Below are 25,413 nucleotides of genomic sequence, written 5' to 3'. Positions count from 1 at the left end.
AAGGCTTCTCTTCTATAGTGGCTGGACTACCAAAACCTCCAGCAGCGAGGAGTCAGGTGGGATCAGCTCCCCCTGAAAATGCTCACCTTGGACGCCAGTCAGAGAGGCTGGGGTGCTGTAGTGGAGAGGTCTCACTTTCAGGGGTTGTGGACCCCAGATGTCAGAGCCAGCTCCTCAAATCTGAGAGAACTAAAAGCGGTGGAGGAGGTGTTGAAAGCTTCATCAGCCCTCATCCGAAATCGCCATGTACGCGTCTGCTCATACAACGTGACCACAGTGGCCTACCTCCGGCACCAAGGAGACACAAAACGACAGTCTAAAATTAGTAGCTGCAAGAATTTTTTCCTGGGCAGAAAAACATCTGCTGTCCATAACAGCGGTGCATCTAAAGGGATCGGACAATATACAGGCAGACTTCCTCAGCAGGAAGGACATTCATCTGGGAGAATGGTGCCTGAACCAAACAGTTTTTTTTTTTTTTTTGTCCCTGGTATCAAAGTGGGGAAAGCCTGATGTAGACCTTTTGCCATCAGTCAGAACGCGAAAGAGGAGACATTCTCCCCCCCCCAGTCCCACTGATGGAGTGTGGGGATTAGACGCCCTCTCCCAATCCTGGAAGTTCAATCTGGCTTACGCCTTCCCACCGGTTCCGATGCTAGCGAGGACACTGCAGAAGATACGATCAGAGTAAGTCACCACAATCCTGGTTGCTCCCATGTGGCCAGGAAGAAACTGGTACAGTGCTTTAGTGAACATGGCCCAAGAAGGCCCAATATTTCTGCCCCAGAAGGCCGACCTCCTTCACCACGGTCCTCTGCACCCAGACCTGCGCAGGTTGAACGTTGTGGCCTGTCTACTGAAGTCAGAATTCTAAAAGCTAAAGGCCTTTCCGAAGAAGTAATACGAACTCTACGGAGGAGTAGGAAACCAGTAACTAACGCCATTTATGGGAAAGTTTGGAAAAAATTTTTATCCTGGTGTTTCCCAAATACTCCAGATCCCTTCCATCTTAACATCGCACAGATCTTAGATTTTCTTCAAAGGGGCTTAGATCTAGGACTCACACCTAGTACGCTAAATGTGCAGGTGTCAGCTCTTAGTTCATTTTTTGATCAAGACTTGGCTGGCCATCGCTGGGTTAAACGCTTCATGACCTCTGCAACTAGGATTCGTCCTAGACTTCGTAGTCAAGTTCCCCCCTGGGATTTGAATCTAGTTCTTAAAGGATTAAGCAAAGACCCAATTAAGCCCATGTCATCCATGACTTTAAAGAACCTAACACTTAAAATCATGTTTCTGGTAGCAATTACTACCGCGAGGCGTGTAGCAGAATTACAGGCCCTATCAGTACTGGAGCCCTATTTGACTTTCGCAGAGGATAGCATTATCCTGAGGTTAGATCTCTCCTTTATACCTAAAGTGGTCTTGGACTTTCATAGAGGTCAAGATATTGTACTACCTTCCTTCTGCCCAAATCCCTCCAATGTGAAGGAAGAAGTCTTTCACACCCTTGATGTCTGTATGGTGGTTCCCTATTACCTCCAAACAGACTGAAAATTGGAGGATTGACCAGAATTTAGTCATTCAATTTTCCAGACAGAATAAAGGCAAGAAGACTGCAAAGAATACAATTGCTAATTGGATCAAGCAAGCTTTCGGCCTGGCGTATTCATTGCAGAATATTTCACCTCCTACATCTTTGAAGGCCCATTCTTCTCGTTCAGTATCAACATCGTGGGCAGAGAGGGAACGCATCCTCGGAGCAGATATGGAGAGCCGCCACCTGGTCATCTGTCCATACGTTCACCAGACACTATAGACTAAATTTCAATAGGGATTTAACATTTGGCAGACGAGTTCTACAGGCTGTTGTCCCTCCCTCAGAAATTAGTTGTTGGTGTTACTCCGATATTGCTGTCGTGGAAGGTGACTAGAGAAAATAGAATTAGTCTTACCGGTAATTCGGTTTCTAGGAACCTTCCACGACAGCACTAATTTCCCTCCCTATCTGATGATCTTATTGGATGATTCCTGCACTTTGGTGGTAACTATACATGCTACTGTGTACAGAAAAAACACTGGGGGTTGCAGGAAGGGGAGGGATATTTAACCTCTTTTGTGTTTCCTGTCCGCTATTAGGGCGAGGAGACCTCCGTTATTGCTGTCGTGGAAGGTTCCTAGAAACCGAATTACCGTTAAGACTAATTTTATTTTTAGATATGGTACTTTATGTCCAATTATGGCACATATGGTTAATTATCTAGACCAACATGCTGTTATACACAATCTATATTAAGGTGACATGTCTAGTTTTCTGGTGCGCGCTGCACATCAAAATGAGTTGGAAAAACTAAAAGGTTAATTACCCATGAAGTAGACGATCCTGCCAAGACTGCTGCCATGTTCCTTTTGGAAGTGCATTGAGCAGCAGGGTGGTGTGCTGGTAAAAGGGGGGGAAAAAAGATCTCTTTTAAATTGTCTGCCTGAGCTAGTGTGACCTGAGCGTAAGTGCGAACTGTGGTAAGTGTGTGACTTGTGATTCATTGAAGAGGTATTTGGAAAACCTTTAACAAATACCTGTGTGTTGCTGAGTGCTTTCTACCTGTTCGATTTTTGGGGGGCCTGGGGGCTTGTTTAACCTATTTTTTTTTTTTTTTTTCTCTCTACAGGGTTAATCTCTTATTTTACGATCTGTGTTTTTAAGGGTTAACTATATTGCATTTAAATCCTGAGGTGTAACTATGTTCACAAGAGGTTAATTAAGGGTGGGAGTTCATAATTAAGGCTTTAAAAGGGGCAGCTGGTAAAAAAAAATCTCTTTTAAATCGTCTGCCTGAGCGAGTGTGCATGAGCTGAGTATGACCAGAGCGTAAATGCGAACTGTGGTAAGTGTGTGACTTGTGATTCAGTGACTTTGGATTCAGGGAGTTTCCAAGGGAGGTATTACTGAATTGCTGTTATATTTTATTAATACTTTTTATTTATTTTTGCTTATCTTTTCTGTTTGGTGCAATCCCCATTAGGATGTGCTCCACTATTGCCAATGCCATCCAGTGCACGTCTTGCCGCATGTATGAAATTCTTGAACAGCCGGTCGAGGGTGCATACTGCTGTGCGAGATGTGAGCATGTTGTGCATTTGGAAGCCCAGATACTCGATCTAAATGTGCAGCTGGCAACACTGAAATCCATAGACAATATGGAAAGGAGTCTTCTGCTCCATTGAGCAGACGCTCAGTGGGATAGATGAGGGGGGGGATGCTAGGTTGGAGCTGCAGGACAATGAAGCAGCTGGCTGGGTGACAGAAGGCGGGGTAGAGGGAAGAGTGCCAGGGAGGCTAGTCCTGATCTGGCACACCCCAATAATTTTGCTATGTTGGCAGATGAGGGGAGTGTTGGTGCAGGAGTAGCACTGCTGCAGCAAGGCATGTCCTCTGAAAGCCGGAGGAGTGTCTGCTCCAGTAAGGGGGGAAATAGGAGAGCAGGTCAGGCCAGATAGGTGCTGGTAGTGGGGGACTCAATTATTAGGGGAACAGGGCAATCTGTCACAAAGACAGGGATCGTCGAGCGGTGTGCTGCCTACCTGGCGCTCGAGTCCGACACATCACTGATCGGGTTGACAGATTACTGGGAGGGGCTGGTGAGGATCCAGCGGTCATGGTGCACATTGGCACAAATGACAAAGTTAGAGGTAGGTGGACGGTCCTTAAAGATGAGTTCAGGGAATTAGGCTGCAAGCTTAAAGCAAGGACCTCCAAGGTGGTATTTTCGGAAATACTTCCTGTACCACGAGCCACACCAGAGAGGCAACGGGAGATTAGGGAGGTTAATAAGTGGCTCAGGAATTGGTGTAGGAAGGAGGGGTTTGGGTTCCTGGAGAACTGGGCTGACTTCTCAGTTGGCTACAGGTTCTACGCCAGGGACAGGCTGCACCTCAATAGGGAGGGTGCAGCTGTGCTGGGGGAGAAAATGGCTAGAAGGTTGGAGGAGAGTTTAAACTAGGGACGGGGGAGGGTATTCCTTTTAAAGGAGGGGAATACAGTGCAGATAGAGATCTGGGCACAAATAATGAAAGTGGGGGTGGCATGGGGGGTGGGGTTAGAACAGTTAGTAATTTAAGAAAGAATAGAGGTACAGAGAGATACATAAAGTGCATGTATACTAATGCCAGAAGCCTCACCAACAAAATGGAGGAATTGAAGTTAATGTTGTTGGAACATAATAATGACATGGTGGGGATATCTGAGACATGGCTGGACGAGAGCCATGACTGGGCAGTTAATTTACAGGGCTATAGTCTGTTAAGAAATGACCGTATAAATAAGCGAGGGCGTGTGTTTATATGTAAAATCATCCTTAAAACCCATCCTGCGTGATATATATGAATTTAATGAAAATGTAGAGTCCCTGTGGGTAGAGATAAGGGGACGGGGGAAAAATAATAAATTACTGATAGGGGTTTGTTATAAGTCTCCAAAAATAATGGAAGCAACAGAGAATATCCTCATAAAGCAAATAGATGAAGCTGCGACTCAAGGAGAAGTCATTATTATGGGGGACTTCAACTACCCTGAAATACATTGGGAAACCGAAACCTGCAGTTCCAGCAAAGGTAATAGGTTTTTGACAACTATGAGAGACAATTACCTTTCACATCTGGTTCAGGACCCAACAAGAGGGGGGGCACTGCTAGACCTAATATTAACCAACAGGCCAGACCGCATATCAAATATAAGGGTTGAGGGTCACTTGGGTAATAGTGATCTCAAATTAATAAGTTTTCATGTATCCTTTAATAAGTTGTGTAGTAGAGGGGTTACAAGGACACTAAACTTCAGGAAGGCAAATTTCCAAAGGATGAGAGATGATCTTGGTGCAATTAACTGGGACGATATCCTGAGACCTAAAAATACACAAAGAAAGTGGGAGACGTTTATTAGCATCCTAAATAGGACCTGTGCACAATATATACCGTATGGGAATAAACATGTTAGAAATAGGAGGAGACCACTATGGCTAAATAGAGCTGTAAGGGGTGCAATAAGTGACAAAAATAAAGCATTTAGAGAATTAAAGCAAGTAGGTAGTAGTGAGGCATTAAATAAAAACAGAAAATTAAATAAATTCTGTAAAAAGCAAATCAAAATAGCAAAGATTGAGACAGAGAGACTCATTGTCAGAGAAAGTAAAAATAATCCCAAAATATTCTTTAACTACATAAATAGTAAGAAGCTAAAAAATGATAGTGTTGGGCCCTTAAAAATAGTCTGGGTGAAATGGTGGATGAGGAAAAAGCCAATATGCTAAATGACTGACTTTTTTTTAACAGTATTTACACAATAAAATCCCATGACAGAGAACATGATCAGGGATAGAAATTCTCCATTAAATGTCACCTGCTTAACCCAGCAGGAAGTACGGCGGCGTCTAAAAATCACTAAAATTGACACATCCCCGGGCCTGGTTGGGATACACCCCTGAGCACTGCAGGAATTAAGCACAGTCATAGAAAGACCATTATTTTTATTATTTAAAGATTCCATAACAACAGGGTCTGTACCACAGGACTGGCGTATAGCAAATGTGGTGCCAATATTCAAAAAGGGGACAAAAACTGCACTTGGAAATTTATAGGCCAGTAAGTTTAACCTCAACTGTGGGTAAAATCCTGGAGGGTTTTCTAAGAGATACTATACTGGAGTATCTGGAGAAGAATAACCTCATGACCCAATATCAACATCGGTTTACAAGGGACCGTTCCTGTCAGACTAATCTGATAAGCTTTTATGAAGAGGTAAGTTCCGGACTGGACCAAGGGAATGCAGTGGACGTGGTGTACATGGACTTTTTAAAAGCTTTTGATACAGTGCCACACAAAAGATTGATACATAAAATGAGAACAATGGGGATAGGGGAAAATATGTGTAAGTGGGTTAAGAGCTGGCACAGGGATAGGAAACAAAGGGTGGTTATTAATGGAGCACACTCGGACTGGGTCACGGTTAGCAGTGGGGTACCACAGGGGTCAGTATTGGGCCCGCTTCTTTTTAACATATTTATTAATGACCTTGTAGGGGACATAGAGAGTAGAATTTAAATATTTGCAGATGACACGAAACTCTGCAGGGTAATCAATACAGAGGAGGACAATTTTATATTACTGGAGGATTTATGTAAATTAGAAGCTTGGCTGGTAAATGACAAATGAGCTTTAATGGGGATAAATGTAAGGTCATGCACTTGGGTAGAATGAACAAGATGTATAATTATGTGCTTAATTGTAAAACACTGGGCAAAACTGACACTGAAAAAGACCTGGGTGTATGGGTGGACGACAAACTCACATTTAGTGGCCAGTGTCAGGCAGCTGCTGCAAAGGCAAATAAAATAATGGGATGCATTAAAAGAGGCATAGTGGCCGATGAGGAGAACATAATTTTACCTCTATGTAAGTCACTACACTGCATGCAGAATTATTAGGCAAGTTGTATTTGAGAGGATTCTTTTTATTATTGAACAACAACTATGTTCTTAATCAACCCAAAAGACTCATAAATATCAAAGCTTAATATTTTTGGAAGTTGGAGTGTTTTTTTTTTAGATTTGGCTATCTTGGGGGGGATATCTGTTTTTCCAGGTAACTATTACTGTGCAGAATTATTAGACAACTTAATAAAAACCAAATATATACCCATCTCACTTGTTTATTTTCACCAGGTAAACCAATATAACAACACAAAATTTAGAAATAAACATTTCTGACATTCAAAAACAAAAAAAAAATCAGTGACCAATATAGCCACCTTTCTTTACAATGAAACTCACCTTCCTTCCATCCATAGATTCTGTCAGTTGCTTGATCTGTTTACGATCAACATTGCGTGCAGCAGCCACCACAGCCTCCCAGACACTGTTCGGAGAGGTGTACTGTTTTCCCTCCTTGTAGATCTCACATTTTATGAGGGACCACAGGTTCTCTATGGGGTTGAGATCAGGTGAACAAGGGGGCCATGTCATTATTTTTTCTTCTTTTATACCTTTACTGGCAAGCTTACAGTCTATGAGGGGAAAAAAAGGTAGACACGAAAGGTGGGTGGTATAAGTCATAATGTTAAGTGTGTAACAGTGCAGACACAGAGGGCTAATGGATGCATAAAGCATGTGGGAACATGATGCGGGGAACCTGGTTATGGTAAAACTTTTGGCTGTGCCACACAGGGATAGATTATGTGTTGAGGCGGTAGGCCAGTCTGAATAAATGCGTTTTCAGGGCACGCTTAAAATTGTGGGGATTGGGGATTAATCGTATAATCTCTTCAAATCTTTTTTTAATTCTTTGTACTTGACGCTGAGACACATTAAAGGTGCCAGCCACCTCTGCAGTGGATCTGGTCGTCAGCCTCTTGATAATCAAGGCTTTGGTCGCAGGGTGGATTTTTGGCATGTTGTCAGAGCTCAAGTTGCAGCTCAAGTGAAGGTCTAGGGTGCTGGGTTTCTTTTTTTATACACACCCACTAATTAACTGATCATTTACTGAGCACAGGTGAGGTTGTAAACTAGGATTGGGTGCATTATATGACCAGGCGACAAAACTTTTGTCTAGCCAAAATCTGACCATTCAGTGTCCATTAAATGACCAATATTTCTGCATTGATACCAATTTATTTTCTTAACCTAAACCACATTTTGGAGGGTTTCAGCTTTCAAAAGAGTAATTTATACAACCAATGGATGAATTTCAATGCATGTGCACTCGCACGTCCTAGGTCCTAGCAGCTCACAGTTTCCCCCACCGCTTTCATCACAGTCACGTGAGGCGACTGGTGCCAGGCTGCATGTCACGCGAACGCCGACTGAGCGCCAAGAAAAATGTAAGAAAACCAAAGGTGCAGCGCTTGCGCATGCGAGGGCTAAGATACCGACATGTCAACAATTGTGTGGGAAAAGCCAAATAATTTAAGATCAATAGTGACCTAATAAATATGCATATATGTGCATATAATTTGACAATTATTTGACTCCTATTTCAGAGTCATGATCATGAATCCTATTTGATCCTACTTGCCACTTCAGGAGATTAGTTAGGCCTCTTTCACACTTCAGTTTTTTCGCGTCAGTCATAATCCGCAATTTTTGAAAAAAACATCCGCCAAAAAAGGGGTGGATCTGTTTTTTCCCCCATAGAGTTACATTATTGGCGGATCTTGACTGACGGTCGTCCGTCACCCCCGTTTTTTGACGGATCCGCCAAAATTTTTCTGGCTCCCGGGCGGATGAGACGGACACTGCAACATTTTTTCCTCTTGCTATTTTCATGTGCGCATGCCCGGAAGCTCATTTTTAACCCACTAATGCCGTTCCGGGATCGTAAAAAAACTCTATCTCTCTCCTTTAAAATTCAACCTTCGCCGGATCCGTCAAAACAACGGTCCGGTGGCACACATTGCTTTGCTGTCAAACCGCCGACTAATCCATTTTCCGCCATTTTTGTGGATTACACCTGATCTGAAAAAACGGTCGTGTGAAACAGGCCTTGGTCATCATCAATGTCATAAAAATAGCTATTTCTACAAAGTCAGTTAGACATACCTGGCCATCAAAGTAAGCCAGCCCAGAAGGTTACCCAGCTTTAGTGACATCAACCACAAAATATCATAAGAAGAGACAATAATTGTTCGATGTATTTGTAGAATAACTGGTGCAAAGGGACCCCACTGTTTATTATGGGGTTCGCCTGGATTCTGTGAAGGGTCCGTTTTTAGAGTGGATGGTAAAGTTGTGCATCATGTGATTTTTGTCTTCTGTTCTAAAAACTGACACATATTGGAACCCAGATGGACACCATAATAATCAGTGGGGTTCTGTAGAACCTTTTTACAAATCATTGTCCCACACCACCAATTCTTGTAAGCTCTTAAAGCTGTGCATAATATCCACATGACACCAAAAGTAGAAATATGTGGGTAGCGCACTCGCATGGAGTGTGTTTTGAATGGGTGCACATTCCTTATTGGCAGACCAATTATTGGCTCATCCAGTGATGTATATCAAAACAGTATGTAGGAACCGCACACCACTTTGCACTGAATATGCTTCAATTAGTTATTTATGTAGTTCAAAGTTCATCTCACTTGTACATGCGTAAAAAGGTGAAGGTGCAGTAGCATTGTTTTGAGCATGAGAAAGTTGTCAGAAAAGTAGATGACATTTTGAGTTCCGATAGAGGATCAGGTGGGCACTTGTATGTTCAGCAAGTTGTGGAATGACACGGTCCACTGTGTTGCTTTCTCCATTTTCATTCAATGCCTCTAGACACATGAGAATACAAAAACAGGTACGGGATGCAGCAGCATTGGATACAGGTGCATCTCACAAAATTAGAATGTCATAAAAAAAGTGAAACTCATATATAGAGTCATTACAGAGTGATCTATTTCAAGTGTTTATTTCTGTTAATGATGATTATGGCTTACAGCCAATGAAAACCCAAAAGTTATTATCTCAGTAAATTAGAAAACTTTATAACCCCAGCTTGACAAATGATTTTGAAATCAGAAATGTTGGCCTACTGAAATGTATGTTCAGTAAATGCACTCAATACTTGGTCGGGGCTCCATTTGCATCAATTACTGCATCAATGCGACGTGGCATGGAGGCGATCAGCCTGTGGCACTGCTGAGGTGTTATGGAAGCCCAGGTTGCTTTGATAGCAGCCTACAGCTGATATTCTATTTTTGTGATCTGCACCTGTATATATCCAACTAAAATAAATCTATGTATACGGTAGATTTTTTTCTTATGGTATACATCTGCTGAGTGGATGAATGGTAGCCCATTCGGAAGAATAGTTGAACCCAAGAAAAGAAAAACCGAACATGTGATCAAAAAACAAGATGGGACAAGAAAATACCTTTATTGACAAAGTGGTAAAGTGTAGCACCGCATACAAGAGGTGCCTGCACCGAAAAAAGGTAAAAGAACATGTAAATATAATAAAATGATATTAAAAGGCCAACTCCAAGGTAACAGATATATAATAAATCAATTTAGATATATATCATTAAGTACTATGTGCTACATACAATGTACACAAAAAAAATATATATATATATGTCAGTGTGTGTATATATATGAACGTGTGTAGCAACCAGCGCTATGTCCCAAGAAAAAATAGTAGCTCAGAAATGAAGAAAATAATTTTTTTTTTTTTTTTTTTCACATGTGAATGAAGGGAGAAAAATACTCCAAAAGTGCAAAAGGTAGATTATTATGTAGAAAAAAATCAGCCATAGATAGTGAAGTTAACATAAAAATGTAGTAAATGTGGTTTAGTAATAATAGTGCTGAGATAAATGGGGTTAAACCTAGTTAAAGTGAGACAAAACTGTAAGTAATTATGGCTCAAATAGGACCAGAATGGTAATAGCGGTCTAAACAATCTGTGTAATGCTGAGGCTGCAATGAAGCCATGGGCACCATGACATACTGGAAAGAAGGCAAATGTTACCTGTATAGATGGCTCCCATGCGGTGCACACCCCGACACGCGTTTCGGACTCTGTCCTTCGTCAGGGGGTGACTGATGCTGCAAAGGCAAAGATGCCTCTGCTTGCAGCTCGGAGAGCTGGTAATTTGGGATGGTGGCTCAGACATGCCGCCGACTCAAACTGTTAGTCCTCAATTATTCCCCATAGCGCCGCAATCAAGAAGTAGGGAGGCCAGGGAGCAATGCCCTCCTATAGATAAACACTTGAGACAACCCTTTAAAAACTTTTTTTTTTTTTTTTTTTAATTAAAAATAAAATTCAGCAGGAAATTGGGGGGTAATCACTACCCCCCCCCCAGCAATCTTTGATGGCATCTCACAATTGCTCATTTATATACAGATTACTCAAAAATGAATTAATAAATGGAAAGAAATTTAATTTCTTTGATTGTGCTGCTATAAGTTTAATCACTCTTTCTCTTTAGAGAAAATAACTTTTCACTTTTCAGCAGTTATCACAAGCAGGATTACCATGAAGGCTAACACAATCGAAGGCACATATTATTCATCATTCATACTGCATGAAGGTGATGGTCACAGCTCACCACCTCCTCCTCCCTGCTCAACCACCATTGTATGCTTAGAAATCTCTTACATAGAAGTCAATGAGTTTCTTCCAGAATCTTGTTTCCCATGGTCCCTGTGTCTGCTGTAAAAGATATCTTTCTGGCAAACCTGACATCCGATATGGCCACCCACAAAATCGCTCTGCATTTTAAATTAATGTCTGATCAAAAATGACCAAATAAAAAAAACAATTTTTTTTTCATTATCTGTTTTAAATAAATTCCCCATTAAAGAGGGTAATCCAGTCTACAGGATAGGCAATAAATGTGTGATCAGTCACCACTCACTAGAATAGGGTGCCTGAGACCCTGTTCTGTCTCACTGATAAATCCCATCAGACCACTTTACCTTTAAATTTAGGATCTGTAATTGGTAGTATATTTTATTAGTTAGTACAGGTAACCTTTGTAATTTTAGTGGTGAAGATTTTGAATCTGAACCTGAGAATACATTAGGAAACTGCAAGACCTGGCATCTGAATGAATGCGCTTATTTTCTAGCTTCTTGTGAGACATCCATTCAAAACCTAATTAAGTTCAGGGCTTGGCATTGGAATTCATTTTTTTTTTTTTTAAGAACAACTTGTATCTCACAGTTTTGTTGGAGACTTTTCAAGACCAACATTACAAAAAAAATGCAGAGAACCCTTTTCTGTATGCAAAAATTGGACTTGATTTGCATGATCATTTATATTCCTGACCATTTGTGCGTTTGTATAAAGGCGCAGTTCTACCGTACAAAAAAAATACAAAGTCCCATTTCATGGACCCATTCTAAATTGTGTGTGTGTGTACTTGTGCTTGAGTAACTTGTACTTTTGTAAATTTGCCCCTTGTTTCGCTATTAAAAGGGTGGTCCGAAATAAAACTTACCGGTAGTTTTCATCCTAAATTTCTATCTATTTGATGCCATAATCTAAACCACTTTCTAATGTACTTGAATTTAAAATTCCCTATCCTTCCCTAACTCCCACTATGTGACTTCCTTTTCTTTTTTTTTTTTTTTTTTTTTTTTTAACAACTTCATTTTTTATGACGCTTCATTTCATAATCACAGTGCATGCTGGGATACTCAAATGAAGCGTTATCAGGGGATAGGCAGCGATCACTGCCGCAGCCCCTGCTACCTCCATGAATCGAAACATCATTAGTGACGCCTGTTTCAGGGGCTGGGCTAGTCCCTGCGTGCTATGCATAAAGACAGTGTGCTATGTCGTCTGCTCAGATCAGCAGTAACAAACTGATAAGAGCGCACTGTTAGTGTGTTTCTATTACTACCCTGTGTGCAGAGATCAGCGCCGCCCCCACAAGTGACGTTTTTGTGCACATCGCGCATGGACTAGCCCAGCTCATGAAACGAGTGTCACTGTTAACACTTCCTTTCAGGGACAGGGAAGGGGCTGCAGCAGTGACCGCAGCTTCTGCCCCCTGATGACACTTTGGGGATACTCAAATGAAATGTCATAAAAAAAAAAAAAGTAGTGAAAAAAATAATAGAAAAGAAGTTAGTGTTGTTAGGGAAGGATGTGGAATTCCTAATTCAAGTACAGTGGGGAAAAAAAGTATATGATACTCTGCTGATTTTGCAAGTTTTCCCACCTACAAACAATGGAGATCTGTAATTTTTATCGTAGGTACACTACAACTGTGAGACAGAATCTAAAAAAAGCCAGAAAATCACATTGTATGATTTTTACATAATTAATTTGCATTTTATTGCACAAAATAAGTATTTGATACAATAGAAAAACAGAACTTAATATTGGGAACGGAAGCCTTTGTTTGCAATTAAAGAGGTTGACGTTTTCTGTAGTTCTTGACTAAATTTAGCCGGGATTGTGGCTCACTCCTCCATACAGATCGTCTCCAGATCTTTCGGTTTTCGGGGCTGTCACTGGAAAACATTGAGCTCCCTTCAATGATTTTCAATTGTGATCAGGTCTGTAGACTGACTAGGCAACTCCAGGACCTTTGAAATGCTTCTTACAGAGCAACTCCTTAGGCCTGTTTCACACTTCCATTTTTGACCATCAGTCAAAATCTGCCCGTTTTTTTCCCCATTGAGTTGCATTACTGGCGGATCTTGACGGATGGCCATCCGTTGGATCTGTTTTTTTGCGGATCCGCTAAATTTTTTTCGTCCGCCGACATGCCTGGACGGACCTTGCAACGTTTATTTTGCTGCAGGATCCGCATCTTACAGTGTGCATGTCCGGAGGAAGGAATTCAGTCGGAATTTTTAACCCTGAAATACTTTCTGGCGGACGGAAAATATTCTCTCTCTCTCTCTCTCTCTCTCTCTCTCTCTCTCTCTCTCTCTCTCTCTCTCTCTCTCTCTCTCTCGTAGGAGGCAAAAACAGAAATACTAGCTAAGTCCAGAAAACCAGAGAAGTTGGCAGCTATCGGATTTCAGACCCCTGAACCTATCAACAACTAGCAGTAGCCGTGGGGGGGGTTCCTACGGTGCCCTAGACCCCCTCGATCACAGCCGGAGAACTACATAGCCTAAAGACAGAATGGGAAATCTAAACTGCCCCAGAGCAGACCCCAAAGCAATAGGCAGCTCCCAACATATAATGACGGTGAAGCAAGATGAAAAAACACACAGATAGAAAGATAGACTGAGCAAATGATGGGGCCCAAGCTAACTAGATAGGACAGGATAGAAAAGCTGCTGTCTGTAATCCGCCAAAACCCTATCAAAACAAGAGCCAACAGCTGATAGGGAAAAAAGCCCTGAAGACGCTAGGCTTCAAAAAGACTATATCAGCACTCAGGTATTTTCTGAAGACAGAGCAAAAAGGAATTCAGCTCACCCCAGCAGGGAATGGCAGAAATCAAGGAAAACAATGCAAAACAAAACCAAAACACAAATGCAAAAAGTAGAACAGAAAACTTAGCTTTTGAGGAGCAGGAATCAGACTGGTCTCCTAGAATCCCTCAGAGAGATCACCAGCAAGGCAGAAGGGCGTCGGCTGCCTTATATCCAGTCAGTAATTCCCGTCACCCAGTCATCATCATCCTGCCCAGGTGCTTGGTAATCAGCCTCACTACCTTCCTTCACCAGAAGAGGGAGTTCATCAGACCTCAATGGTGAAGGGGAAAATGAACTCACAACTCGCGCGCTCTCTCTCTCTCTCTCTCTCTCTCTCTCTCTCTCTCTCTCTCTCTCTCTCTCTCTCTCTCTCTCTCTCTCTCTCTCTCTCTCTCTCTCTCCTTACTGCGGTTCCTTTAAAATTCTGCATTCAACGGATCCGTAAAAAAAAACCGGTCCGGTGGCACCTGTTTGCATCAGTTACAAATGGATCCTCTTTCCGCCATTTTGGCGGATTTTAACTGACAAGAAAAAACGGTTGTGTGAAACAGGCCTTACTTGCCTTGGGTGTGTGTTTTGGGTCATTGTCATGCTGGAAAACCCAGCCACAACCCATCTTCAGTGCTCCTATTGAGGGAAGGAGGTTGTTGGCCAAACTCTCGCGATGCATAACGCCATCTATCCTCCCTTCAATACGGTGCAGTCGTCCTGTTCCCTCTGCAGAAAAGCACCTCCAAAGTATGATGTTTCCCCCACCATGCTTGACGGTTGGGACACTGTTCTTGGGGTTGTACTCATCCTTCTTCTTCCTCCAAACACATCTAGTGAGTTTTATACCAAAAAGTTCTATTTTGGTCTCAACTGACAACATGACCTTCTCACATGCCTCCCCTGGATCGTTCAAATGGTGATTGGCGAACTTCAAAGAGCCATGGACAAATGCTGGCAAGGCTACAGGGGCACCATGTGCAGGCAGGGCAGTAGGGGGATCATCTGAGCAGGGGCACCTTGCGTGCACTGCAAAATTTTGATCTATGACGGCATAGTGTGTTACTAACAGTAATATAAGTAAATAATCTTTATATAGCGCTAACATATTCCACAGCGCTTTACAGTTTTGCACACATTATCATCACTGTCCCCGATAAGGCTCACAATCTAAATTCCCTATCAGTATGTCTTTGGAGTGTGGGAGGAAATCGGAGAACCCGGAGGAAACCCACGCAAACACAGGGAGAACATGAAAACTCCTTGCAGTTGTTGTCCTTGGTGTGATTTGAACCCAGGACCCCAGCACTGCAAGGCTGCAGTGCTAAACACTGAGCCACCATGCCGCCCGGTAATGTTTGAGATGGTGGTCCCAGCTCTCTTGCATGGAGCACCAGACCGAGAAAGATTGACAGTCATCTTGTGTTTCTTCCTTTTTCTAATAATTGTGCCAACAGTTGTTGCCTTCTCACCAAGCTGCTTGTCTATTCTCCTGTAGCCCATCCCAGCTTTGTGTAGGTCTACAATTTTGTTCCTAGTGTCCTTAGGCAGCTCTTTGGTCTTGGCCATGGTGGAGAAGTTGGAGTGTGATTGAGTGTGTGGACAGATGTCTTTTATACAGGTAACAAGTTCAAACATTAGATTGTGAGCCTCATTGGGGACAGTGATGATAAGGTGTGCAAACTGTAAAGCTCTTCGGAATATGTTAGCGCTATATAAAAATAAAGATTATTATTATAAACAGGGGCAATTAATACAGGTAATGAGTGCAGAGTAGGAGGGCTTCTTAGTTTTTCTTTAACAGGTCTGTGAGAGTCAGAATTCTTGCTGGTTGGTAGGTGGTCAAATACTTATTTCATGCAATAAATGCAATTTAATTATTTTAAAGTTATACAATGTGATTTTCCGGTTTGTGTTTTTAGACTCCGTCTCTCACAGTTGAAGCGTACCTACGATAAAAATTAGACCTCTCCATTTTTTATAGGTGGGAAAATTTGCAAAATTGGCAGTGTATCAAATACTTATTTTCCCCACTGTATATTAGATAATAGTTTAGATTATGGCATTAAGTAGATTTTAGGATGAAAATTAAAGGGAATCTGTCACCCCTTTTTTCGAATATGAGCTTCCGGCACCGACATCAGGGGCTTATCTACAGCATTCTGTAATGCAGTAGATAAGCCCCCGATGTAACCTGAAAGATAAGAAAAAAGAGTTAGGCCGGGGTCACACTAACCGACGCAAAATACGGTCAGTATTTTACATGCGTAATACGGATGACAGACCCCTAAATAGTGCTCCATATGTCATCCGTAATCAAGGTGTGGTCGCGTATTTTGCGCATGTCAGCATCCGTATGCAATCCGTATGGCGAGATTTTCTCGCAGGCTTGCAAAATGGACGTATAATGGAGCCCTATGACAGGTTTTATAACAGAAGCCAAAGAATAGATATAAACACATAGAATGCATATATATATATATATATATATACTTTCTATGTGTCTATATCTATTCTTTCGTTTCTTTATTAAACCTGTCAGTGTGAGTTTACTGTGTAGCGCACTGAATTGCCGGCTTTTCTAAAAGACACCGGGTGCGTATTTCTCGCAAGTCACATGTGTGGTCCGTGTGTAATCCGTATTTTTTGCGCACCCATAGCCTTGCATTGGCGTACTACGGCCGTAGTACGCTGACAATCGCAGCATGCTGCAATTGGCACGGACCGTAGAATACAGATGAGAAATATACGGCTGGTGCGAGGGACCCCATAGAGAATCATTTGTCCGTGTGTAATGCGTGCTTTTAGCGCCTCTCACTCGGCCGTATTCCTCGCCAGTGTGACCCCGGCCTTAGATTATACTCACCGGGGGGGTGGGGTGGCGGTCCTGTCCATCCCACCATTGAGGGCACTGCAGGACTCTACTCTGCCCTCAACAGGGCAAAGCAGTGCGCCTGCGCAGGAGCCACGACAGGAAGGAAAGAAGAGGATGGCATCGTATGAAGATGGGAGGCGCCGGACCGAACCACGACACACATCGGACTGGACCGGACGCCGGGGTGAGTATAATCTAACTCTTTTTTTTCTTATCTTTCAGGTTACATCGTGCCGACATGGGATCAGTTACTGCTCTGTGTACAGAGCGCGGCCACTGTAGCTGCACCCCTGACTGTCAGCTGCTCAGCATTAGGCCGGAGTCACAACATGTCCGAGTGCTATGCGATAAGACATCTCATATCACTCTGTCCAGTGTTATTCTATGGGGCAGCTCCCATCTGCGATTATTTTCTCATGCTGGTTTGGCATGAGAGAACAATCGCAGCATGCTGCGAGTGGCAGCAAGACTCTGCACACCTGCACCCATACAAGTCTATGGGAAACATTGGACTGCACTCGCATATCATCCCAGTGCTGTCGGCGAGTCAGGCCATAGAGAAGATGAAGAAATTACTTTCTCCATCTCCTCCGCAGCTGTGCTGCGATCCTGTTATGCAAAGGATCAGAGCACTAACACTCGGCTCACTCTCGCAGCAGAGCAGGAGCCGAGTGTGATTAGTATATTCCATCGGATTCTATACGCTGGTGTGATTCCAGCCTTAGGGCTGTCAGTCAGTTAGTGATGGTGGCAGGGCTACAGCCGCCGCTCTCTGTGCCAAGAGCAGCGACTGTAACCGTGCTAGCGCCACCCCTATGTCTGAATGCCGAACGCTGCCAGGAGGAAGTTCACTTCCTGGCAGCGGGGCTCTAAGTGCAGGCGCAGGGCACGTTCAGAATGTTAATAACCTGCAGATTAACCCATATCTGTGTGTTAATAGCATTTTAACTGGTGACCTATTCACAATATCAGACCGCTGATTGGCTGCAGAATTCACATTCCAGAAGAAGCTGGTCTGGACAAAATGTGAAGGCTGCAGCCATGGACGTACACTGGTTGTCAAATGAATAACAGTTTGCCAGACAGTTTAGTTTAGATTTTTTGATAATATCCTTTTGGCTCCGTTAGTTTTAGGTTGCGGGTACGTGTAGGTTTACACATACAGATTTCTGCATTTAAAGGGGGTCGGTCACCCCAAAATCAATATTTAAAACAAGATCATATTAATATGTTACGTAGCCCCTATAAAAACATTCTTTTTTTGTAATAAGTGTTGCCATTGTTGTCTAAAAACATGTAGTTAGATATGCAAATTAGGATGCCAGCTGCACCATTGGCGTGGCCAGTAGATTTGGTGACCCTACTGCCCCCTCCATTAGAATGAATTGCTGCTTCCCTCAGGGCTGTGGAGTTGGTGTCATGGAAATTGAGGAGACGGAGGTTTGGCTTACAGACTACACAGCCCTGGCAGGGCTGTAGAGTCGGAGTCGTGGAGTCTGAGCCCATTTTGGTGGAGTCGTAGTGAGAGGTTTGGCTTACCGAATGCACAACCCTGGCTTCCCTCCCTCTGTGATGGTTGCCAGCGTGCGCTTGGCTACAGTGAGCGCTGCCAAAGAGCAGGGTTCCCCAACTCCAGTCCTCAAGGCCCACCAACAGGTCATGTTTTCAGGATTTCCCTTGTATTGTACAGGTAATGCAATTATCACCTGGGCAATACTAAGGTAATCCTGACTACGTGACCTGTTGGTGGGCCTTGAGGACTGGAGTTGGAGAACCCTGCCATAGAGAATCCTTCGGTGTGTGCACACAGTGTATTAGCAGGATCCATCATCTGTACTCAGACCTCTCTTCTCTCTACTGCATCAATATGATCCTCCACCCATGCCTCATAAATAAAGGGAACCTGTCATCAGGTTTTTAGACCCTAAACTACTGTCATTAATATAAGCATCTGAAATGTTGATTATGTTTGTATTATAGGTCCGATTCTTCACTTTCTAGAATTCTGTTGGCAAAGGTTTTTGAAAAAGCTCACAAGTGCAAGAGGTCTTGGCTAGCCCTCATAGCTTTCTGGACTCTCCCTATTTTTCCTTCTGTGCTGGCACCGTCATTCTTGGGTGTGGCTCATGTGTGAATCATGGTGCCTGTCTATATATCTTTTGTATTATTAGTCTTGCCTCTTTCTCCTCCCGCCACCGGCCTCCTGCAAATGACATACAAATTGCTCTTCTTTGTGACCTGCTCCCCAACCCAAGATTTTGTGCAGGCGCTGTCATTCCCTGGGGGTGACGCATGTACAGATCGATAGTCCAGCTCTCACAAAGATCTTACTGTGCATTCTCTGCTTACAGAAAAGACGCCACTTGCGCGAGAAGTTGGGCTGGGGAGCAGGTCCCAGAGAAGAGTGACCTATACGTAACAATGATCCGTAGGGTATGTGCCCATGTGAAGTAATTTGCAGCAGATATTTCTGCACCATAACGGAGATTTCTGAAGTCTCATGGACAAGTTGCATACTCTTTCCTTGTAGATTTGAAACGGTTGCAAATCTTCCTTTTGTGTGTACACATACCCTTACGCTGTGATCTATCAACCCACGAACAAACGTTTTCCTCATCCGTTGCCTGATCGCTGCCGATAATTGGGAATGAGAGTTGTTGCAAATGCTTTCATGGCTGATTATTAGCTCTTCTAAGGCCTCTTTCACACTTCAGTTTTTTGTGTCAGTTAAAATCCGCCAAAAAGGCGGACAAGCGTATCCGTTCCTAACTGATGTGAATGGATGCCACAGGATCCGTTTTTTGACGGATCCGCAGAATGAGGAAATTTAAAGGAACTGCTGGGAGAGAGAGAGAGAGAGAGAGAGAATTTTTCCTCCGCCAGAAAGGATTTGAGGATTAATTTTGTCCCTGACTTCCTTTCTCCGGGCATGCGCACTGGAAAATGCGGATCCAACCACAAAAAAAACGTTGCATGGTCTGTCCAGGCATGCCGGCGGATGAAAAAAAATTGGGCGGATCCTCACAAAAACGGATCTAACGGATGACCATCAGTCAAGATCCTCCAGTAATGCAACTCAATGGGGAAAAAAACGTATCCGCAAAAAAAAATTGCGGATCCGTTTTTTCCAAAACCTGCCGGATTTTGACTGATTGTCAAAAACGGAATTGTGAAAGAGGCCTAAGTGGTTAACTGTGGGCAACAACATTCAACATAAGAGAATTTTGGTCTGTTGGGTAAATAACAGATTGGTCTGTTGGGTAAATAAGTGTCTAATTAATGGCCGGTGGTAATAAGAGACGGAGAGTAAAGGCCCCGTCTCGCATAACGAGATCGTAAGCGAGATCGCTGTTGCGTCACCGATTAGCGATCTCGCTACATGTGACACATAGCGGCGACCGCCCCCCCCCGCTGGATATCGCTGATCGTGCTAAAATGTCCCAGGCCATTATCTAATTGATGGCGTCCCACTGGCCAGCATGCAATGCTGTGTTTGACGCTGCCGGGTGACCTCGTTGCAGAACTCAGGGACGCAGGCGTGAGTCGTCAGAATAGCTGATGTGTGATAAGGTATCAATGACCATTGAGGTCGTTTTACGGATCGCTGGATCGTTGCTGCATCGTTGAGTAGATCTGCCTGTGTGGCAGCTCACTAGCTCGGGATCGCTGGAGCGTCGCTTAGTGTAACGGTACCTTAATTGTTCTCTCCAGTCTGTGGCCTTCTCTACAGATGCAGTAGAAGGCCATAAAGGCAGTGATAAACGACAGTTCCCCTAGTGCGCTGTTATGTTACACATGATTCTGTGCATTTTATAGTTGTGTTTTATGCTTGTATTACATAATTTAGTTTTTTTAGTATGTTTTTTTTCATTGTGTTTATGCTCAAACATTCCTTATCACAATAATTTAGTAAACAGAGCTTGTCCTCAGTGTAATCTTAGTGTCATTTGTAGCTTTAAGCCATATACTTGTATTATAACTTGGTCATGCCTCTTATGCTACATAAACACAGACATTCTTTTTCATTTTAGGCTGCGTGTGTTTATTTTTTGCCATGTTTGGTTGGCTGATGATATGAAATGTAATCTATTCCTTGTTAGTTCCGCCTGATGGAAAGCAGCCAAGGTGTTTAAATAGAACAATGCTGGCATGAACTTATCATTTGCTGCCGCTATAAATGTTGCTAGTTCATTGCTGACATACTTGTCCGAATCTCTCTTCCCACATATTCCCACACTTGTTCAGGTATGATGTATGCTAGAATCTAAAACGTTCTCAAAGGTGCCCTGAAGTGGTCTGGTGACCTGCTCAATGGCCACATGTTGTAATAAATGTTCAAAAGGGGCGTACAAGACTTTTACATTGATGGCCTGTCCTTAGGATAGATCCTCAGTATCTGATAGGGGTGCAACACCAGGCAGCACTATCAATTATCTTTTACCGATGCCGGTTGCGGCCGGATGTGTTGTGGAGCTGCACAGCAGAGCTCCGTCAACTATGTAGTGGCTGCGGGTGGTGTAAGAAAACAGCTTAAACTCACACTCACCTCTTGGTCAGGGGCAGCTCCTCTGCAAAACGTATTGTGTCCCTGGCATCAAAATCTGGTGATCATGTGATGGGTGCAACAGGAAGAAAGTGTTCAGACAGACTGCACAGGGCATCCTCTGATGGATGATGATGATAAAAGCACAAAAGTAGAGGATGTCCTTCTCTGAGTTTTCACATATGACGACATTTTCTACTAAATGGTCATTCTTGTTTCAAGAAACTTTGCATAAATATAGAGTACAAAAAAGTGTAAGAAAGTTTATAATGTATCTTATTAGAGAAATATACTTCTTTCTCCACTGTGCCTTCTTAATTCCCTCAAATCCCCTGCCTCCTGAACTCATCCACTATGAAGAACTGCTAAAATCCATCTTGGTCAAAGCAAGACAGTCTGCCAGCTCGCTTGTGGATCATATTAAAGATGTCTGTTTAAGTCTATGGAGAAGGGGGAGGTGTAGGATGAGCGTGCATAGGGAGAAGTAGGATTACTCTGCTGCTTTCTCATAAGTGTGTTATCACACTAAAGAGATGGATGTACAGCTACACTGCTCGGTACTGCTGTATAATTGTATATTGACCTCAGTGCTGCTACTTCTTTTGTACATTTGCTACATAAATACAGGAGTGTAAGAATCCATCATGTCTCAGTGTGCTGTCTATGCAAAACATCATAGCAGCTAGTCTCCACCTATTATCACAGAGAGAGCTAAAATTACAGCCTGTCAAGGGGTGAAACATATTGTTATTCCTTATGTATTCATGTAGCCAAAACGCAAAATATTAAAGTACATGAAACTGGAGTGTCTGCCTCCCATTTATGATTCTATCCTAGTGAGACCATAGGTCTAGGCATCCAAATGGCGCAAAGTCCTGGCCAAAAGCACAGGTCTGGCCACGTAAACTATCAGCAGCTCAGGTCCTGTTCCTCCGGGTGATGACTTACGTATAGGGTATGGAATTTCCTACCATAATATGAGTACAGAAAATCAGTCAATATACCATATTTTTGGGGTGGAAAATAGCAGAAAAAAGATTTTTATAAGATGGGGGTCTGTCTTATTGTCCGAATTTAAGGTATCTTACCTGACGGCCAGTGGTGGTAGAGCGGGGTCACAGGAGGCATGGCTCCTTCCTCAGGAAGCTAGCGGCGGCAGAAGTGGGGCAAAACTACAGTCCCAGGGTGCAATGCTGCGGGTCCGGTGTCTGTGGTGAGGCAGAGCATGTAGCAGGGTCCCTTCCTCAGGATGCCAGCGGCGGCAGAAGTGTGGCAATGCTGCAGTCCCGGGGTGCGATGCTGCGGGTCCGGTGTCGGCGGTGAGGCAGAGCATAGAGCAGGGTCCCTTCCTCAGGATGCCGGCAGCAGAAAGGTGGCAACGCCACGGCCCGGTGTCCACGGCGAGCAGAGCTGAGTGCATCACCGGTTTCTCAGCGGCCATCTTCCTGAGGCCGCGCGTGCACAGATTGAGATCTCTGCGTCCCTCCGCTTCAGGAAAATGGCCACCGAGATCTCAATCTGCGCACGTGACCTCCGACTGCCATTTTCCTGAAGCCGAGGGCCACAGAGATCTCAATCTGCGCACGCACCGCCTCCGGAGTCCCACGGCTACAGGTAGATGGCCGCAGGGAAACCAGTGATGCACTCAGCTCTGCTCATTGTGGACACCAGGCCGCGGCATCACCACAATTCTGCCTCTGGCATCCTGAGGAAGGTACCCTGCTCAGGTGCACTCCACACTGCCGACACCAAGCCTCAGCATCGCCACAGCTCTGCCGCCGCCGGTTCCGCTGCTACACCACTGCCGCAACCCCCCAGTAAGCCTGCGTTCGGACTATAATACGCACCCCCATTTTCCTCCCAAATTTTTTTGTGGAAAAAGTGCTTCTTATAGTCCAAAAAATACGGTAAATATTTGTCCTAGGACCCAGGATGTAATATGCCTTTATTATGCTATGTCACGGCCTGTGATTAGGGTCATTTTTTGTGAATGTTACAAACTGGCAAATGGGCATGCTAGAGAAATCCAGGTTGATTTGGTGAGGAGAATATGTACCTGGACTTGTTTGCAGGTCTCATACATTCAGCAGATGGATGCTGTTATTCGCTGCCAAATTCTGGGTCCAGTTGCATGTGAGGCCTCCTGACATCTGGCAGATATGGGCACAGACGCCTCCTGCTGGGCGGAGGGGAATACATAAGACAGCTGTATAAGCTGCTCCTGAGATGGCTGCAGGAACATATGTCGCATTCGTCTGGAAAAGCCACATATTACCCATTTCCAAAGGAAGTGAGAGCGCAGCTGCCTAATAAGAGTCCCAGGAGCCTTAGCACTGACATCTCTGAAACAGACCTGGTGAGGAAGATGAGTATCTATTTATTTTGCAAAGGGGACTTTAAATAGGGATTTTTCAGATAGGGGACAACCCTGTAAGTTCATGACTTCAATGTTGTTTGAGTTTCCTATGGATCCAACCCAAAGTGACAAGACTGGTCTATATATTAAAATGTGTTTTACCCTTTCAACTTTTTTTTTGCAGATTTGTCTTAGCCTTATGAAAAGTAATAAAATCAGCTGTTTTGTTCCTGCCTATGCACAATCATTGGAGCAGCAGGAAACTATGTCAAATCAACAGCGCTGCAGCCAATTACTGGGCTCAGTGGCTTTTGTTGTCTACCCTTAAGTCCAGTGATTGGCTGCAGTGCTGTTGAAGTGATGTCACCACTGCAGTCTGTACACAGTGGAGTAGAAGTGTAAAATCAGAATTGGACCCGCGGAGGATGCGTTCCTAATGATTGTATTATTTTTATAGTACCTGCAGAACGAATTATGGTAGCAAAAAGCAACAATTTGAAAAGGGGAAATCCTGTTGATCGCACATGCAGGTTTTTTTTATATTTTTTTTAGCCTTAGGCTTAAACACGTTGTGAAAAGGTTTTCCAATCCAGCAAAGCAAATTAAAAGTAAAAATATTGTATTAGGACTTCATTAAAATAGTAGCATGGGCATAAAGAATAAGCTGATGCATTTCAAGTCTAGCTGACCCTTCAGGGGAACCTGTCAACAAGTTTTGGACGATATGAGTTACGACCACCTACTTTCAGGGCTTATCTACAGCATTCTATGATGCTGTAGGTAAGCCCCCGATCCGACCTGCAAGAGGAGAAAAATAAGTTTTATTATACTCACCTGCAGGGTGGTCCGGTCCAATGGGTGTCGAACGTCCTGGTCCTGCTCCTCCCCTCTTCTTGCGATGCCGACCTCCTGCTTGCTTTGCACTACAGATCAAAGTTCTGCAGTGCGCAGGTGCTGGGCCTTTCTGACCTTTCCTGGCGCCTGTGCACTACAGTACTTTGCTCTGCCCTCAACAGGTGAGATAAGTACGCCTGCACAGGAGCGCGATGCTGGGGAGCCATGAAGCAAGCAGGAGGGCGGCATTGCAAGAAGGTGGGAGGCGCTGGACCCAGACCTACGACGACCATCGGACCGGACCACCCCCCCGGTGAGTATAATAAAACTTATTTTTCTTATCTTTCAGGTCAGATCGGGGGCTTATCTACAGCATTATAGAATGCTGTAGATAAGCCCTGAAAGGTGGTGGCAATAACTCATATTGGCCAAACCTGGTGACAGGGTCTCGTTAATTGTAAATATTGTTCCATTTGAATATGACCTGTAAAATGACAACAATCTAAAAAGAGTGATAACAGAGAGTATTCTGCGTGTGTGGAGTTTACTTTCAGAAATGTTTAATTTCTCTCATCTTGCTATTTCTAGCTGATGGAAGTGCCATTATCAAAGAGCTGCAACCCTTGTTTCAAAAGCATGGAATGAGAGAGACTGTTCACAGCTGGGAAGACCATGGCTACCTGGCCACATACACGACCAAGAACGGGAGGTAAGATGGCAAACGTGTAGTAGAATATCCATACTTGGCAGAACTGTGTGTTCTCCAAATATTGAAGGCTGAGTGCAGATTGTGACCCACCTGGCAGTGTTAGTATTAAAGGGAATTTGTCAGTAGGTTTTTGTTACCCCATCTGAGAGCTGCATGATGTAAGACTAGAGAGACTCCTTTCCA

At 43.6% G+C, this 25,413-nt stretch overlaps 1 protein-coding gene across 3 annotated transcripts in view; it reads left to right on the top strand.

Moving 5' to 3' along the window:
- The window catches only part of SMS (spermine synthase), a 212,805-nt gene that overhangs the window by 20,274 nt on the left and 167,118 nt on the right, over positions 1–25,413 (top strand). For all 3 annotated transcript variants that reach the window (XM_073565837.1, XM_073565838.1, XM_073565836.1), the window contains exon 2: positions 25,110–25,230. In XM_073565837.1, coding sequence (XP_073421938.1) covers positions 25,163–25,230 — 68 coding nt within the window. In that variant the 5' untranslated portion in view covers positions 25,110–25,162. The remainder of the gene's footprint in view (positions 1–25,109; positions 25,231–25,413) is intronic.

The sequence above is a fragment of the Dendrobates tinctorius genome, unplaced genomic scaffold (assembly GCF_039654945.1).
Source record: "Dendrobates tinctorius isolate UK_male_01 unplaced genomic scaffold, ASM3965494v1 ptg000016l, whole genome shotgun sequence".
Classification (NCBI taxonomy): Eukaryota; Metazoa; Chordata; class Amphibia; order Anura; family Dendrobatidae; genus Dendrobates; species Dendrobates tinctorius.
The sequence above is the reverse complement of the archived record's forward strand: the minus strand, read 5'-3'. Positions and strand labels throughout refer to the sequence as shown.